At 36.3% G+C, this 19,216-nt stretch overlaps 1 protein-coding gene across 2 annotated transcripts in view; it reads left to right on the top strand.

The window, feature by feature from the left end:
• The window catches only part of Spase22-23 (Signal peptidase complex subunit Spase22-23), an 85,673-nt gene that overhangs the window by 32,922 nt on the left and 33,535 nt on the right, over positions 1–19,216 (top strand). The window contains exons 4-5 of one of the 2 annotated variants that reach the window (XM_090369321.1): positions 5,941–6,056; positions 16,083–16,225. In XM_090369321.1, coding sequence (XP_090225447.1) covers positions 5,941–6,056; positions 16,083–16,212 — 246 coding nt within the window. In that variant the 3' untranslated portion in view covers positions 16,213–16,225. Of the gene's footprint in view, positions 1–5,940; positions 6,057–16,082; positions 16,342–19,216 lie in introns of those variants that run through there. The other variant, XM_090369322.1, reaches the window with a different exon arrangement.

Raw genomic sequence — 19,216 nt, 5'->3', positions numbered from 1 at the left:
TTCGAGCCCGTCACCACCAAATACGGAGAATGCAGAAAGGTCAGGGAATGACCACCGCATATCCCGGAGCAATATGGCCTTAGTTGCTAATGCTCCAAAAAAAAAAAACCAAATCAACAAATGAGATATTGGGGTAATTGTTCAGTCTGACATGATGTTCTCTGAACAGTGCAGACAGGCTGTTAGAACAGCTTATGGGCTTCTGTTAATTATTACAGGAACTTTGCCAGTAAGAACAGGGAAGTGATATTATTCCTGGAACAGGAATGGAATTGTATGGAAATCACAACATGAATTTGTTAAGGGGTTTGGGGGGAGGTCCTGTATGGCCAGTCTGATTAGCTACTATGATGTAATAACAATGGAACTGGATTCAAACAATCTTGACATATATTTAATTTTCAGTCAACCTTTTGAGACTGTTCCACACAAAGGACTGCCGTACAAATTGCAGCAGTGTGGCATTAGCAGTAAGTTACTGCTATGGATAAAGTAATGACTGGGTGGCAGAAGACAGTGGTTATAAATGAGGACTGCCCTTCTTGGAGTAATGTTAGTGGAGTCTCTTAAGGTTTAGTGCTGAGCCCCTTACTGTTTACAGTAATTATCAACGATATTGATGAAGGTATGTCAAGCTAAGTTTGCTTTAGCATGGTATACCAGATGTTACTAAGGTTAACAGGATGATTAATGATAGAAATCAAGGCATAATACTGCAGCAAGACCTAGATAAATTAGGCAGTTGGGATAAGAAGTGGCAGTTGAGGTAAAATCTCAGCAGTAATCTCAGAATAACATACAAATCATGTTGGGAATTAAAGAGACCTAGTGGTAATAGTAGTAATTGAGGCATGTGATGCAAGAAAGCAAGCTTATGTAGCAGCAGCCCAAAAAACAAAAAAATCCATTTCACACATCCATTCCCCCCTAAACATTTGTCCATTTCCTCCTTGAATTTATTTAAGCTATCAACTTCCACAATGACAGATGGAAGTTTGTTCCAGCAGTCAACTACCCGCTGGCTAAACGCAAATTTTCGCACATTTATTCTATAGCTGTCTTTCTCCAATTTGAATTTATGCCTTCTCAGGTTCGTAATCTGAGCAAGAGGAAAAATCCCATCAGAATTGAGTCCTATCAGAGAAGAATCCCATCTCAGCCCATTCAAGGCTTTATACACCTCAATCAGACCACCTTGCAGGTGCCTAGTCTCCAGACACTGCAGTTTGCAGAACTTAAGCCTTTCTTGGTAAGGACACCCTTTCGTTCCCCTCACTAATCTTGTTGCCCTTCTCTGTACTCGCTCAAGCAACTCTACATCCTTCCTAAAATGAGGCTTCCAAGACCTGTATGCAGTACTCAAGGTGTGACCTGACCATTGCTTTATACAAAGGGATAATCACCTCCTTTTTTCTACTAGCAAAATTCCTATATATCATTGTCAATACTCCATGACTTGCTCTGGCAGCCTGTCTGCACTGCTCATAAAATTTCATATCTGACTGCACAATTAGCTCAAGTCTTTTTTCATTTTCTACCACTCTAAGTGTAGTACCACATGGTTGGTACATTTCACTTACCACATAGTTTGTAATTGTACAGTTTAACATGAAATTCTCTGAGCAGTGCAAATGGGATGCTACAACAGATCATAGGGTTCTGTCCATGATATACAGTAACTTTACCAGTAAGAACAAGGTGATTATCCCATTTTACAGGGCAATGGTTAAGCTACATCTGGAGTACTGCCTACAAGTCTGGAAGTCTCATTTTCAGAAAGATAAGGATCTCTTAGAATGGGTATAGAAATTAAAAAAATAAAACAGATTAGTCAAAAACACAGAGTACTCTTACCACAAATGATTTTGATTCTGCAAATTGCACTGCTTGGAAACTAGATGTTTTTAGGAACCCGATTGAAGTGTTTAAAGCTTTAAATGGATTGAGTAAACTTAATGATGGTATTCTAATGCTTTCTCAGACATACAAAAGCAGGATAGGTATGCAAAATTTGTTTTTAGCTAGAGGGTAATTGATTGTTGGAACAGACTACTATGTGGTGTTGTGAAAGTGGGTAGTTGGAATAAATTAAATTTAAGGAAGAATTAAACATATTAGATGGTATGGACATATGAGGTGGGTAATGGGTCTTTTTTGTTTATATAAGATTATTTTTGGAATATAAGATTATATATCTATATAAGATTGTTTCCTTGCATCATTTGCTAGTATTATTACTACTAATAATAACAGACAGAAACAATAATTTGTTTCTGTACTCCAGTACTTTCCAACTTTTTTGATGATGCTATTAGGTCAACTAGTATGGGTTTGTCACAAACTTCATTATCTGCCTTTTCTGTGATTTTGTATGCTTTTTTCTAAGTCCATTCACATTTTTTTCTTATGCAGATGATGTATTTTCTGTGGCACAGAATTTTTGATGTCCTCTCTGTTTATTGGAAGTGAATAAACCAGGTGACAAATTCCTGAATTATCTTTTGTTTTTTTGGTTTCACTGTTAATTGTGCTAAATCAAAGTATATCAAATTTCACTTAGCAAGCATTGGCAATAATGTTGATATTAAATCAGTAATAATGCTTTTTTACTTCCTATAGTTTGTAAAATTCTTAGCCATCATTTAAACACAATGTACGTTCAGGTTAAACCTGAACATACACAGTGAATGTTCAGGTTTGGTTGCATAAGATTGATCTGTTTTAATTTACCATCCACTATTATGAGGTATTTATATTTTTTATTAATCCTTAAGTTTAGGCTTCTATCATTTTGGTCATCAGCAAGCAAATCTGTTATTCAACAAATTGTAACCACAGAATTACTTTTTTTGGAGTGGATCAACTTTAAAAAGTCTCTTGCATTCTATATAGACATCTGTTATATTCTAATAGAAACGTGGTACTACTTAAAACAACCTGCTATAAAATAAGTATTGCCCATCTCACCAAACATTTTCAAAGATTTAAATTTCTTTGTGTTTTGGGACTTTTTTGCTTTCAGAATACCAAGATTGCACTCCCCATTAGTGCCTAAACTTATTCCTAAGATATCCAGAATTATAAATTTCGATGACTTTGTGAATAATAAGATGGAGATCATCAGTGTGTGTTCAGTGATCATTAGTGAACTATTAACCCAGTAGTTCAGAACAAGTATTAGCCCTGTTGTTTAAAAAGTCCTTATGATAGGAAAGACTTTTTAAAGTAATTTTATTTTTGAACTCTTTTGAATATTATTCTGTTACTGCTGTCATTCATAATGTTTATTTTTGGAAACCCTCTAGTCAAAAAGTGTACTGGGGTACTGCCATTTTTTTTTTTTTTTTTTTAATTTCCAAAAAAATAGTATAAAACAATTCTTTCCACCAGGATGACATTATCTGGAACCACATGGCCTCAATGAACAAAGAAAGGACACAGCATTTCAGTAGCCATACAAAACCATGCATGTAACATCTAAATCAGTAGCAGAGAAGAAAAATGCATGGGATGCATACAAATATCAGGTGACACAGAAGCCTATGGTTGATATAAGCTGGTCTGTAATCAAGTTACAAAGGAAAAAGGATTATGAGAATTCTTTGATAAAGGATGCAAAGAAAACAGCAAAGATTTCTTTATGTATGTAAACTCTAAATGGAAGGGGATGAATGAGATTGGTCCATTTGATATTGATGGTTTGATTGTTGAGAATTCTGCTTAGGTAGCTGACAAACTGAATGAGTATTTTGCATCTATATTCACACATGAGGATTTATCTGGGGAGAGGAAAGCCTGAAGTTTATCAAACTCTGGCAGGGAGGTAACTTATTTTGTAATAACTGAGAAATTGAAGATAAACATAAGAAAGGCACCTGGGGTGGATGGGATCTATCCAGTTATATTAAAAGAGGCAGCAGAGGAAGTAAGCAAACTCTTAGCCGTAATTATGAGCCCTTCCTTGGACTCAGGGGAGGTCCCCATGGACTGGAGATATGCAAATGTGTCCCCAGTTCACAAAGGAGGATCAAAGGGTGACACGAATAATTACAGACCTGTTAGCTTAACTTCTGTTCCGGAGAAAATAATAGAACAACTAGTAAAAGAAGCATTACAAGATCATCTAGACAAGACTGCAGTTATAGTTCAGACACAGGATGGATTTGTTAAGAGGGAAGTCTTGTCTGACCAATTTGATCAGATACTATGATGTGATCACAAAGCAACTGAATGCAAAAAATAATTTTGATAATATATACTTGGATTTTAGGAAAGCTTTCAATACTGTTGCACATGGAAGACTACTGTGCAAATTGGAGCAGTGTGGCATTGGGGAAAATTGTTGCTATGAATAAAGGGATGGTTGAGTGAGGGAAGACAAGAATGGTAATCAATGGACACTGCTCTTCGTGGACTAATGTTATTAGTGGAGTACCCCAGGGTTTGGTGTTGGACCCATTGTTGTTTTCTGTATTTATTAATGATATTGATGAAGGTATATCAGGCTTAATGTCCAAGTGTGTAGACAATACAAAGGTTGGCAGGGTTATTAATGACAGCAATGACAGTACACTACTGCAACAGGATCTAGCAAAGTTGAGCAGATATGCTGAGAGGTGGCAACTGAAGTTTAACATTGACAAATGTAGCGTACTACTCAGGGTAGTGGAGAATGAAAAAGATTTGGAGTAATTGTGCAGTCAGATATGAAGATTTCTGAGCAGTGAAGAGAGGCTGCAAGTGTAGCATGGTGTCTTGTCAATGATATACAGGAATTTTTCTAATAGGGAAAAAGACACGATTATCCCCTTATATAGGGCAGTGGTAAGGCTATACCTTGAGTATTGCATACAGGGCTGGAGGCCTCATTTTAGGAAAGATGGAGAGCTGCTGAAACAAGTCAGAGAAAGGCAACTAGATTGGTGAATGGAACAAAGGATTGCTCCTACAAAGAAAGGATAAAGTTCTGCAAATGCAAGGTGATCTGATTGAGGTATATAAAGCCATGAATGGTTTGAACGAGCTCAATGCTGATGGATTCTTCCTGTTACCCAGATTACTTACCTGAAGGGACATCATTTCAATTTGAAGAAAGACAGTTGTAGAATAGATGTGCAGAAATTTGCCTTTAACCAGTTAGTGGTTGATTGCTGGAACAAACGTCCATCTGTCGTTGTTGAAGTTGATAGCTTAAATAAATTCAAGGCAGAACTAGACAAACATTTGGAGTGAATGGATGAGAGAATGGTAAGGGGTGGGTTTTTTTTTTTTTTGGCTGATGTAAGCTTGCTTTCTTGCATCATATGCCTCTTCTAATGCTGTCATAGTGTTTGAGAAGCTGTGGTCCTTTAAAGAAAAGCTTTGAAATAAACTCCTATATACTCACTGTAGTACTCCCTGAGGATTTACATTTTCTAGTTTTTTTCCCAGTAGGTACTTAATGGTTGAGAGTGTTATTCCATAAGAGCCATAACTTCTCAAACAGTGGTAGGATTTAGGATTATTGAAATGCTTTCTCCTTGCTTTTGCCTTTGTTTGCTTAAGGCCTTATGGTCCCTGATAAGGTGAAGCCTCATTGTACAAAAGTGTGCTTTGTATTAAATTTTTTGGAAATTTGTTTGGTTTCTAATTTCTTTATGTCCTATTTTAATATTGAATTTTGCACTAATCTCAAAAGGTGAATACAACTTCAGTTAACGTTTTCCACTTCTTTTTACAAATTTTCACATGTACAGGGAACTTGGCAAGAAAATAGGGTCTTTTTGCTGGCACTTTTCAAAACTAAAATTGATTAATCATTATAGCATAAAAAATGGAGGGGGGGGGGAGTTGTTACCAGAAATTTCCTGCAGAATTTTGATGTTTTTTTCTTTCCTTTAATGTTACTAGTATATATATGTAACTTCCTTAACAAATTCTAATTCATTTTTTTCTTTACAGATACTAAATCAAGTTGTTCTTTGGGATAAGATTATCCAGCGTGGAGAGAATGCAGTACTAGATTACCAAAGCTTGAATACAAAATATTACTTTTGGGATGATGGAAATGGGCTAAAGTTAGTTTTAATTTAAAATTTGAGTACAATTGGTGTATATGATATAATTTTTCTGCAGTTCCAGATTTTTTGAAAAATATATATATGGTTACCTAAAATATATATTTTATAAGATTAAAATTTCTGTACTTTTTCAGAGCAAGATGAAGTAGCCTTATTAGGAGTTTCTACGCTGCTCAACAAAATAAACAGAACACATTGAAAATGTGTTGAAACTCATGCAGCTTGCAATGAAGCTGAATAAAATTTGGTATTGTTATGTATCATAGAATAATGATGAAATCAGGAGACAGGGCGCCTCTGTGGCCAGGTGGGCAGGAGCAGCAGTGCGTAGCACATGCTTCTTGATTAAACCGGGGTTCGAGCCCGTGAGCCACCAAATATGGAGGATGCGGAAAGGTCAGGGAATTACCACCGCATGTCCCTGGAACAATATAACCTTAGTTGCTAATGCTTGTAAAAACCAGATAACAACATCAGGAGACAGCAAGAAACTTCGGAGAGGTATAAGGGACATTTAATGGGGTTGTATAAGAATTACCAAAGTGGTCACATGACATCAGTACAGTGAATGATCCCTCCAACATCTAAACGTGCCTGACAGTGGTGAACCATGTTTGATATAAGTGTGTCTATAAGATTCTGTGGCAGCAAATTCCAATCTTCCACCAGCACAGACCTTAGCCCACCAAGTCACCAAGAAGCTGGCTGTTGGTGTGCAATGTGATGCCCAAAGGGGTCCTACACATGTTCAACATGGATTTAAGTGTGGCCAGCACAGCCACGGCAGTCTTCTTGGATATCTTCAGTTTCAAGATATTCCACCACCACCATCACCACTTGAGCTCTGTGCCTTGGTGGTGTTGTGCATGAAAAGAAAATCTGGCCCACAAAATCTGGCCACACCACTAAAAAGTCGCACAATGGGTCGAGGATCTGTTCTCAGTATCCCCTATCAAAAACATGAAGAGAGGTGCGGCCATTGATCATTATCCTGTTCCAAGAGAGAATACTGCCTCCACCATAAGTGACCCTATCTCCAATGTTGGTGTGATGGTATCACATTCCTCATTGTCTCCAGATGAAACAATGTCAAGATTCTGTTTGTAGTCTAAAACAGGACCCATCGGAGAACAGAACTATATCCCATTTGTCAAGGCCCCAAGTCACATGTTCATTGATGAGCTCTGTGATGGTTTGGGTTAATGGGATTCAATGTATGATTGTATAAATGGTTTTCCCTATGCACCACTGGTGCATCTGTAAGGGCATAGCTCCAAGGCTGGCAAGTGTGTGTGTATATGTAGGTGTGTTAGAGTATGTGTATGTTGTGTTGAGTGTTATGTCTCAGACTTCTAGATTCCATTCTTTTGAATGGAATCTAGAAGCTTGAGAGAGAGAGAGAGAGAGAGAGAGAGAGAGAGAGAGAGAGAGAGAGAGAGAGAGAGAGAGAGAGAGAGAGAGAGAGAGAGGTTTTGGGCGCACTAACCTCAGATGTTGGAACAATATTCAATGGTAGGGTGGATTTTAGATCTGTACAGAGTAAACAGCTGTTTGGAAGAAAAGTAATGCTGAGAGCAAAAGAGAAAACCCCAGTTTTTTTAGATGCAAAAGAAGCAATATTTGTGATATATTTATGTCAAGAGAGTTTAGAAGTCAGGGTAATCTCTAATACAGATGTGTGATCTTGTCTGGAAATCTGAGTGTTATCAAAAATAAGCAGAAGAATATTTTTTGTTGAGATATAAGATAGGACTAAGTTTTAGGAGTGAAATCAACTAGATTATCTTTGCGCTCCACTTTAGAATTATCTGGAGATCAGCATTTAAGGAATTGGTAGTGGATATTTAAGAAGTTGAAGCTGTTTGTGCAGGGCAAGGTTTCTCAAACTGGAAGGTGGAATGCATTGTGCTATCATGAACAAAACTATGGATAGGATTTTTGGTCAATGGAAGAATGCCATTGATATACAAGAGGAAAAGAGTGGGAGAAAGAACTGAACCTTGGGGAACACCTGCAGTAGCTATAACCATGTTTAGACTCAGAAGAAAGCTGTCTTTCCTCACATCTCTATCACTGTGCAGCATGGGTCATGCATTAGAATTAGTAAAATGATGCAAGGAGCAAGGCTTATACAGCAGCATAAAAAAAAAATGTTTACCTACTTTGTATGCCCATTCCTTCTAATAATTTGTTCAAACTTTTAAACATATTCAAATTACCCATTTCTGCACTAGGCAGAAGTTTATTCTGACAGCCAGCTACTCTCTGGCTGAATATGAATTTCCACACATCTGTTCTGCAACCATCCTTTCTATATTAAAATTTATGCTCCCTTGTGTATTTCATATGAGAAAGAGTAAGGATGTCATCAGTTTCTTTTCTTAACCCATTTATAGTCTTATACACCTTAATTAGGTCACCACAGAGATACATGGTTTCCAGAAAAATTTTACAAACTGCTATCTTTGTTAGTTAGAAAATCCTTTTGTTCTCCAAACTAATCTTGTTGCTTTATACCCTTTGCAGTAGGTCTGTCTTTTCTAAAATATGGTTTTCAAACATGTATCAGAAGTAACTTAACCATTGTTCTATACATTGCATAGCGTCTTGTTAATGGAGTTCTGTATATTATTTGAGACAATTCTGTGTGCTATTCTAGTAGCCAGTCTGTGCTGCTCAGAAAACTTTATAGAGGTCTAGAACTTCTTAGAGGTCATCTCTAAGAAGTTCATGTGTGAATATAGACACAAAATATTTATTCAGTTTATCAGCAGTGTGTATAGCGTATATGAGCAATAATAAATTCTTTATTATTGCACTTTGCCTTATTTATCAGCATCTTTTTTTGATGTGTACTCCCTGAATAACCTTAATACAGATTAATTAACCATTATGATAGTTAGGGTTGTCATAATTTTCCTTTTTAAAATTAAAATCCTTCTCTTTACCTTTTACAACAGTTCTCTCTTCAGATATGTCTTGTATTAAAACATTATGGTTACCACCTGCTAAAGATTTCTAATACAAAAATTATCAGTATAATAAGTTGAATCCTCTAAATATTTTGAGGTCCATAATGGTATTCTCCTCTTCTCATATTAACATGTTAATACCTTAAACATGTTAATATGAGAAGCAATCATTTAATTAATAAAAAAACAAATATACTGGAACAATATTGTGACCCACCCAAAAGTCCCAGTCTGAATCTGAGAAATTATTCCCCCATGATAATACATATCTGCTTATCCACACCATTTGTCTGCTTAAATTATTATATTCATCACATTCATATTATCTGTAGCACACTTTCAATATCATTGCTTTGATTTCCCGTCAATTTGTCACACTTGACTGACTCAACATTATGGCAGTACAGGCACTCCTCGACTTAAGTAATACTTGACTTCCATAAATTCAGCTTTACATAAGTTTTGGCCGGCCGATGTAAACTTAAAAAAATTGTGGAAATACATTTTGCATACTATAGGAATAAATGGAGGTATTGTGAAAATATCGCAATGTGAACCCAATAACACATTGTTGGGTTTTTTTTTTTTTTTTTTTGGTAATTCGTTCCAAGACCTCGGAAGTTGAAATTTTCACTATATAACTAAGCTATTTATCTCTCTAAAAGGTCATTTTTTTATAATGGAGCACTACCCTTTTATCATTATCATATGTTCCATTATAAGAATCAATTTTGAATAGCTTTGTTGATATTTTTCTAAAGAACATTTCTGGAGGTCATGACCATAAAACAATTTACACTTTCCAGTTTATTGGGCTTTTCTGTTAGTGCATGTAATTATAAACGGGTAGTAAACTCGATCTTATTGCATTTGCGATAATCCCGATAACCGGAATTGTGTTGGTTTTTACATTATTATGGTGAAATGTGTTCCCATTCACTGATCTTCAATCATATAAAAAACATGAATAAATTTTCAGAATCTTCCCTTCATTCCTATTTACTTATTACGATGATGAAGGGAAAGTGACCAACGGAAAGTGCAAGTAGTGGCTAGGAAACCAAACAAAATTGATATAGAAATGAAGATGAAAATGATTAAGAAGTAAGAAGCAGGACAAAATTTGTCATCTATTGCATGGGAATTAGGTCTCGCTGCTTCAACAGTGAATGCTATTTCAAAGGACAGTGTGCATATAAAAGAACATGTTAAAGGATATAAAAGAACATATTTTGTGATCACTGTTGATCTTAAATGCATTTAAGATCAATAGTGATCACAAAATAGCTTTCAGGTGCTATATCGAAGATGGAAAAGATATTAATAATATGGATGGAAAATCAGATTCAGAAGCAAGTGCCCCTGAGTCTAATGGCCATTCAAGCAAAAGCAACAAGTATTTATGAAGATATTAAGGATAAGTACGGAGAACCCCAAGTCAAGTTTATGGCAAGCAATGGATAGTTTAATAGGTTCAAGCATCATGCTGGTTTCCACAATATTAAAGTATGCAATGAAGTTGCCAGTGCCAATTCTTCAGCAGCAGAAAAATTTTGTGATGTGTTCGAAAAAGGCCCCTTCTAAATTTCCACAGGTCTCAACCTCTGCAGTGGCGTACTTATCAGCTGGAGACTTTTCTGGCAATGATACTTGAAAGGTAAAACTTGTTGATGTTATGCCTTTCCCCTTTCTTTTTTTGTAATTTTAAAATTTTTGTGATTGCACTTTTGTAATTTTTCCTACACATGAGATAAAAAAAAAATTGAATAAATAATTCTATTTACGTGTTTGCTGAACATTTCTTTTTTGCTTCAATCAAATTCAGCAAGCATGGTGGCGAGTGCTGCATAAGCATTTAGTGAAATTCCGACTGCAACCCTTACGTAAGTCGGGGAGTGCCTGTATTATAATTTAAGCAGAGATGGTTTTTTGAGGACTATTTTGATGGTAAATGTGTGGCACATCATTGCCAGCATTTTACTGTGGTAGCTCCATTGATAGCCCAAGAGATGCAGGCTGTGATGTTAAAATTTGCATATGAGATCAAGACCAGGAAAGAGTGGCTAATGACCAATGCCAAACTCTGCTCCTTCAAAACGAATTGGATAGGCTTCAGGAAATACACTTGTTAAATAACAACTCCAACGTAGCTTGTGTGCCAGAAGAAGTTGAATTAGACAGTAGAGAAGAAGAGAGATTTGTTAATTACAACCCAGAGAAGTGTGAAATTCTCTGTGCAGTGTATACAGGTAGCCGGGCCCATGGTGTTCTATTGATGATTTTTTTAACTTGTAGAGATGGGGGGGGTGTCATAAGCCCACTCTATAAAGAAATTGAGACCCCTTGGACTACTGTGTTCAGGAAGAAAGCTACATTTGAAAAAAAGACAATTGGGCTTCTGGAAAGATATATTGGTTGAGCAATATACTAGTGAGATTGGCAAAAGGGCATACATATGAGGAAAGACTTTGAAGGATAGAGGCCTTAAGATTTGATTGAGGTTTATGAGGCTATAGGAGGGATTGTAAAATGAATGAAGGTAAATTTTTCATGTTATTAAGAACCAGAAGACATAAATTGGAAAAATTATAGACTGGATTGCAGAAAATTTTCTTGTAGTGTGGATTGTTAATTAATGGAAAAGTTACCTCTGCAGGTAGTTGAGGACGACAGCCTGGGGAATTTCAAAGGTGGCTGGATTGGTACCTATGTGTGGAGAGAAACAATTGGTAGTTTATTTTACTTATTATTATTATTTATTTTTTTTTAGGTGTTCACCATTCCCTGGTGAACAAGTGTATTGTTTTCTTTTAAATGCAAAATTGGAAATAATTTTAACTTTTTTTATTTTTTTTTTTATTTTCCCAACCCCAACTAGATTTAATAGTTTTATTAAGATAATTAAGTTAGGTAAAGTAAGAAATTAAAAACCTCTATAGAGGAAGGAACCAAATGGCAAACTGTGATCAGATAGCACTTGGTTTTTTCATGGAAAATTACCAATGAGATTGTAGTGGGAAAGCTGTTTGCCAATAATTTTATTGGTAAACCCTGGTTTTCCAATAAATGTGCTAAGGCTGTTCAAGAGAAGAATGTTGCATATCGTAATTGGCTTGTTTCTAATTCTCCAGTTTCATTTTCTGCCTACACCAAAGCCCGCACAATTGTAAAACAGTTATTAATCAGTCCAAACTAGAGTTTGAACAGGCTAAGAGTAGAAAACTTGCTTCTTGCCCTAATGGTAGCTGAGCATTCTGGTCTCTTGCCAAAGCTATTGGCCGCAAATTTTGCCCATCTCTGCTCCCACCTCTGTCCAAACCAGATGGTTCTGTTGTCACTTCAGCCAAAGATAAAGCTGACCTGTTAGCATCCCATTTTTCTTCCAACTCATGTATTAATGATCTTGGTAAAACACCTCCCACCATTCCCAACACGCTCCATTCAATGCCTCCTATGGTCTTCCGTCAAAAGGATGTCAGAAGGATTTTGACGAATCTTGATGCTAAAAAAGCTCCAGGTCCTGATGGTATTCTCCACTTGTTCTCAAAACCCGTGCTCCTGAACTTCCTCCTATTTTTTGCCGCCTTTTTTCACTTTCTTATTCCAAAGGTGTTTTTCCTTCTGCTTGGATATTTGCTCATATCCAGCCAGTTCCTAAAAAGTGTGACAAATCCCTCCCATCCAATTATCGTCCCATTGCAATTACTTCTACTCTTTCTAAAGTAATGGAGAAATCAATTAACCACCAACTCTTAAACTACCTAGAAACCTTCCGTCTGATCAACGATCGCCAGTATGGATTCCATCAGTGTCGATCCACTGGTGATATTCTGGCTTATGTTACCCATTTATGGACTAATTCAATGGAAAGGTTTGGTGAAAAACAAGTAGTTGCCCTTGACATCTCAAAAGCTTTCGATCATGTTTGGCATAAAGGTCTTCTAAACAAGCTTCCCTCTTATGGTTTGCCAATTGTTTTTAGTAATTGGTTATCCAGTTTTCTCTCTGATCGCTCACGGAGGGTAATGGTAGATAGCTCTCTACCTTCTAACTTCTCCACTAATGCCGGTGTCCCCCAAAGTTCAGTTTTTACCCCCACTCTTTTCCTCTTGTATATTAATGACTTTCTTCCATTGATTGGAAATCCTATCCATAGTTTTGCCGATGATAGCACATTGCATTCCACTTTCCATTTTGAGAAACCTTGTCCTGCTCAATCAGCTTCAATTTCTCGTAAATCTGCTAACAATTCCTTAAATGCTGATCTTCAGGTAATTCTCCAATGGGGCAAAGACAACTTAGTTGATTTCAACCCTTCTAAAACTCAGTCTTTTCTTATATCTCGCAAAAAGGATATTTCTGTTCCTATGCTTATCTTTAGTGACACTCCAATTTCTAGGCAAAATGATATATCTCTTTTGGGGATTACCCTAACTTCTAATCTCTCTTGGCACAAACACATTGCCGACCGGGCTAGCCGGGTGGGTAAAGAGCCTGCCTGGTAACCCAAAGGTCGCGGGTTTGATTCCTGCCTTGGGCTTGGATCAAAGTACTGCAAGAACCTTGGGAGGTGCATTATGGCCACAGAAGCCTATATGCCAACAACTACCAAAAAAAAAAAAAAAAAAAACAAGCACATTACAAATATTGCTTCCTCTGCATCTAAAAAAAACTTCGTTTTCTCTTTCGCTCTCGGCATTACTTTTCTTCCAAACAGCTGCTCACTCTGTATAAATTACAAATCTGCCCTGCCATGGAATATTGTTCCCACATCTGGGGTGGTGCCCCCAAAACCTCTCTGAGGCTTCTTGATTCCATTCAGAAGAGGGCAGTTAGGTTAATTAATGATTCATCTCTAACAGAGTCTCTCCCCTCGCTCTCTCATAGACGTACTGTTTCTGCTGCATGCCTCTTCCACCGATACTTCCATGGGCACTGTTCTTCTGAATTGGCTTCTATAATTCCTGCTCTCTCTCTCTCTCTCTCTCTCTTTTAAAACAGTCTGAACACGTGCCGCCACCAGTCAACATCCATTTACTGTCCAACTTCAAACTCACAGAACCAACTTTTTATCTTCCTCGTTTATTCATTCAACTGGCGTTGTCTGGAACAGCCTTCCTTCATACGTATTTCCTGAAAATTAGTCTACAAAAATATAAGTCCAGTGTCAATAAATATCTTCTTTCGTCTTCTCAACCTCCAACCCAAGCACAGTACTAAGTACTATAGGTTCTAATACCTCTCGTGTTTGGGGTTTACATTAAAAAAAAAAAAAAAGACTTAATTTTTGCCAAGGCACAGATTAATAAAGAGTGAACAGGTGTCCTGAATCGTTGGCACTTTTCAAAGTTTAGATACTGAAACTGAAAAAGATTTGCACTTTACAAATAATTCTTACAACTGTTCCTCCAGGTCATTGTACTGCTTCCAACCACACCATAACTGATGATAGGTGAAAGCACAACAGCACTGGAACACAGTCAAATTGGTAACAGGGAAGATACATGACATCACACCTCATTCTTCATAGCTTGGGCAAAATAGCCACAAGGCCGAAAAACTCACAGTAATTACCATGACCATGTTTCTTACCTTCTATTAGGGCAAAGCAAACATTAAACCGAATTTAGTTCTCCCTTCTTTGTTTTAGTGTGCTGTGCTATAAAGCAATACCCCACATAGTACTGATAATTGGTACCTAAACTGTTTCGTGTTATGTGAAACTGTGCTGATTGAGGTATAATTACAATGGGTTTTAATTGAATGCGTACCAGAGAAACAGTCTTTAAACAAATTATAATAAATCTATAAACAATTTGCGCTTGATAGCCAATTAAAAGGATTTGAAATGAAAAATATTGCAAAAATTTTATTAATGAAAAGATAGCATCATGAAAGATGAGAAAAAGCTTTATTGTTTATTTAGGTATTTCAATAATAAAGTCTAGTGAAGTTGTCTCTTCTTCTTAGAGTACAAGTCTTTGTAGCATTGAATCCCATCTTGTAAAATTGCTGTATCTTGATGCTACGTTCATCATCGGATCTCCGTTAAAACCGCCTCCCTCCCGTTTTTCAGCGGAGGACCATCCTTCCCCGTGAAAAAACTTTCTGTGATTCCTATGTTAAATTTTTGGTGCCACGTCAGGGTTATACACTTCAGAATTGTTTTCCTCTTCTTCATATGCAGTTTGCTTGCCAATTTCAAGGAGAGTTGCATTATCTAAGTCATTTGCATGTGAGTCAGTGCAGTCACATACATTGGTAGTGACCAAAGTTTCGAATCCCAAATCTTTCCCGATCTTCACAATGTCTTTGGTAATTGTCTGAATTTGTGATTCAAAATCAGTGAAATCATTTGCCAAATGGGGCAAAGCATGCCACCAAACAGAATGCATGTTGTTAGCAGCGATTTCTAGCCAAGATGCAAATATTTTAAATGTTATTTAAAGGAGTAAAAAAATAAATTGTTAAATGAAAAGTTTGAAAACCTATCGCGTTGTCTCGCCAGGATGGAATTAAGAATACTGAACACTGTTGTACATTGCTATTGGCACATGTGAATGCGAGACAATAGAGTTGGCACCACAGCATATACATACGCATACCTAGGCTATGACAACACAGCATATATGTATGTGTACCTAGGCTATGACAATGAAGCATATATGTAGAGTGTCTAGGCTATTGAATGAGTTTTAACATGTAGTAAATTTTCGACTTAAACTTAATTGAAAACTGTTATAGTGAAACTCGTGCTGTCTGAAGCCGTGCTAAGTGAGGTATTACTGTATTTCTTATATTTGTTATCCCCCCTTCTGCACTGATAAACCTGGGAATGTATTTTAAAAAGAAATGTCTGCTTAAAAAAAAAAAGCCTGTCTTCACCCAGGAGTAAGTATTATTTTTCCTAAAAAAAAACTTTATCTAGGGGGATGTTAGTTACTTAGCATAAATTATTAGTCTGGCTTTATCTTATGCAATAAATATTTCAAGTTTTATTTGTTTTTCCATTTTTAACATTGTTTTTTTTTTTTTTTTTTTTTTATTTCAGGGGGAACAAGAATGTTACTTTGACCCTTTCATGGAATATTATTCCAAATGCTGGTAGTTTACCCAATATAGCAGGAAAAGGGTTGCATGGCTTTAGTTTTCCGTTGGAATATACAACATCTAGACTATAAAATTACTAAAACTGTAAGCCCTTGAAATCAATGCTAACAGACAGTCTTCAAAATTTTTACTTTGCTTTCTATTACTGTGTAAAATGTCTGTTTTAAAAATATTTCTGTTATTAAAGATATTTTGTGATATATTTGGATTTTTTTTTTTTTTTTTTTTAATTTAAGCTCAGTAAACAGCTGTGTTTTTTTGAATTTTGAATATGTGTGCTAATTTGAATGCTATAGGATGACAAATTCACCTACTCTGACATATCTGCAGAGAAAGTTAGACTGACAGAAACATAGCAATTTGGGGGGGGGGGGGTGAGTAAGACATCATTCCAGGGATAATCAGTACACATAAGTCATTCACATTCAGAGAAAGTCATGCATTGGTATGAAGAGTAAGGTGCTCGTGACTCAATCATTTGTGAGTAATGCAGTGAATGACACTGTCATTAAAAAACCATACACTTACGCTTCTGAGTTTTTGTTGGATGAAGAGGTTGTGATAAGGTGCATGTTAGGAAAAATAATGAAGTGTGAAGAAACAAGTTCATTGGATATAAAATGCATATGCAAACCTATCTCCAAACATGAATTAGAGGATATCATGGTAGCAATTAAGCAGGATGCATTGACAAATGCACAAGGAACTAGCAGCACTCATGATGTTGTGCATTGTTTTGGACTGTCTCATGACAGTCCAAAAAGCTGCGCAACAAATGTCATGCTGTTATCCATATAAGATTGTTTATATTCTGTTATTTGAGAGAATATAAGATTTTTAGTCTGCTTTCGAAAAAATGGGAAGTTTATATGAAATCATTGTTCTGTGTGTGCACCACTAATAATTTCTGTGTTTACACTCAATTCGCCATTAAAATTGTAAGCGGCATCACTGTTTAAAGCTAGTGTTTATAACCTGATCCAAACCAAATTTAAAGTATATGTGGAAGAAAGGCACCTGAAGTTATCTTGGCAGGGCAGGGGAGAATTTTTATTTCAATATACTACCTTGTAACAGATAGCTGCCGCTACCAATTTCTGGATATCCTGAAAGTGGTACTTTTAGTTCTGTGGCAACCACTGAAACTAAGCATTACACCATTTATAAATTTTGGGTTTGCATTCCAATTCAGAACACATTTACAGCACTGCCAAGGAGGTCCTAAAATATTGCGATGGGGTGTTATTTTAATCAGCTTTAAGTTCCACCTATTGAGAAGTGTTATAGTTCTAAATTGGGGGGGGGGGGTTACTTTTATCTGTCATCTCAGACTAAGCCCTAAGTAGTCAATATACCAAAAATAACCTAAAAAAAGAAACTATTTTGCAAGAAGACAGCAGTTACTCACATTATAACAGCACTCATTCAAAACATATTTGTAGTCCAGTTTAAACCACATTCACAATATATGCAGAGGAGGAAGGTTACCTAGGATATCATGATATAAGGCATTTTATTTCAATCTTGAAACAAAATGGCCATCTCTGAAATTGGCACCACTCATTTAGAACTCTTGTTTTTGTAAGCCAGTTCTAAATTACAAGGGGGGGGGGTCCTAAGTGTGCTTTTATTTCCATTTGCCATCTTGAAACAAAAGAATGAAAAAAAAAAAGTAGGATTCCTGACTCCTTAGTGATTCCAAACTTTTGTCACTTAAGCACTCTTAAGAATGTGAAACACTTGTGGTATACCTAAAGAGCAATTTCTATTAGTTTGAACAGAGAATTTTTTTTAATCTAGCAGCATACCACCACTTTACACTCTAATTCACCATTTGGGTAAACATTAGTTGCCAGTTTGGAATCACTGCATTTCCTGATCATTCTTCAAATTTTGAGCTGTAATTAAGTTCATTTAGGAAAGTATTTTTAATGAGCTTCATCCAATTTTGAAAAAGATGTAGCAAATGCCCTGGCAATAAATTATTTCCATTATTTTACTTTAAATAGATTTTTTATCCCCCTGCTCCTCCTCCAAAAAAAATTATAAATTGTCTTCCCCCCCCCCCCTTTTTTTGTTAATTTTTTTGCTGCAGTCATGTTTTTTCTCTTCAGCTTATAATTGGCTAAATCGTTGTTCTATACCAGTGGTGGCCAACCTTTTACATACCATGTGCCAATTTTTTCACATAAGAGTTCAGATGCGCCATACCATACATTGTTTCCTTTTAACTTGAAAGACTTCCGACAAAGGATCTATTTGTATATTCTCACTCCCCTGAAAAAGTCACGTACTGCATTTATTTTCCCACTTGTGCATAGAGTCGGGTGCCAGAGGCAACGGCCGTACAAAAGAATGGACGACTAGGTGCCCGATATATTTTCATAGCCATAGATCACTTACAGTCAAAATTCAGAAATGCATTTTTTTGGAGACTATTTAATTTATTTCTTTTGCTAAATTGAGGGAATTGACACGTTTATGTACATGTAAGTGGAAAGAAGGTGGTGAGTGTCTTAAGCCGTATGCGGAAGGACCTAAAATGAAAGGAAATAGAAACAAAGAATCGGCAATATGGGTTTTGGGTTGAGAAATTTTATGATGAAATGCACCACTTGTAATCTTCCAAAGCGCCATGTTTGATGCATGCACCATAGGTTGGCCACCCCTGTTCTATACATTTTTATATTTGAATAAAGAATCTCCCCCCCCCCCCATTTTGATTTTGCAGACAAACAAATTGGGATAATTTACTCTCACAGCTTTTTATGGAACATAAATAATAGGATAATAATTGTTTAACATTTTTAAATTTTATTTGCAAGATATTTGGTGCAGTTTTAATCCCAGTGGCACTGAGGAAATTTGCCTGGTTAGTACTGCATAAGCATGCTTGCCATCTCGTTTGGTATTCACATACCTCCTTTGATATTTTATGGATTTACATGTTTACTTTTCTTACAAATTTAATTTTTTTAATATGCAAAATGTGTTTTTTATTTTTCAGTGTTACTTCAAACCCATAAACTTTAACACAGAAAATACCAATATTGTGCTCAGTATATACCGTTTATG

This window comes from Mastigoproctus giganteus, chromosome 3 (genome assembly GCF_048544385.1).
Source record: "Mastigoproctus giganteus isolate SK-2022 chromosome 3, ASM4854438v1, whole genome shotgun sequence".
NCBI classification, from domain to species: Eukaryota; Metazoa; Arthropoda; class Arachnida; order Uropygi; family Thelyphonidae; genus Mastigoproctus; species Mastigoproctus giganteus.
Note: the sequence above shows the minus strand (reverse complement) of the source record. Positions and strands in the feature narration are given on the sequence as shown.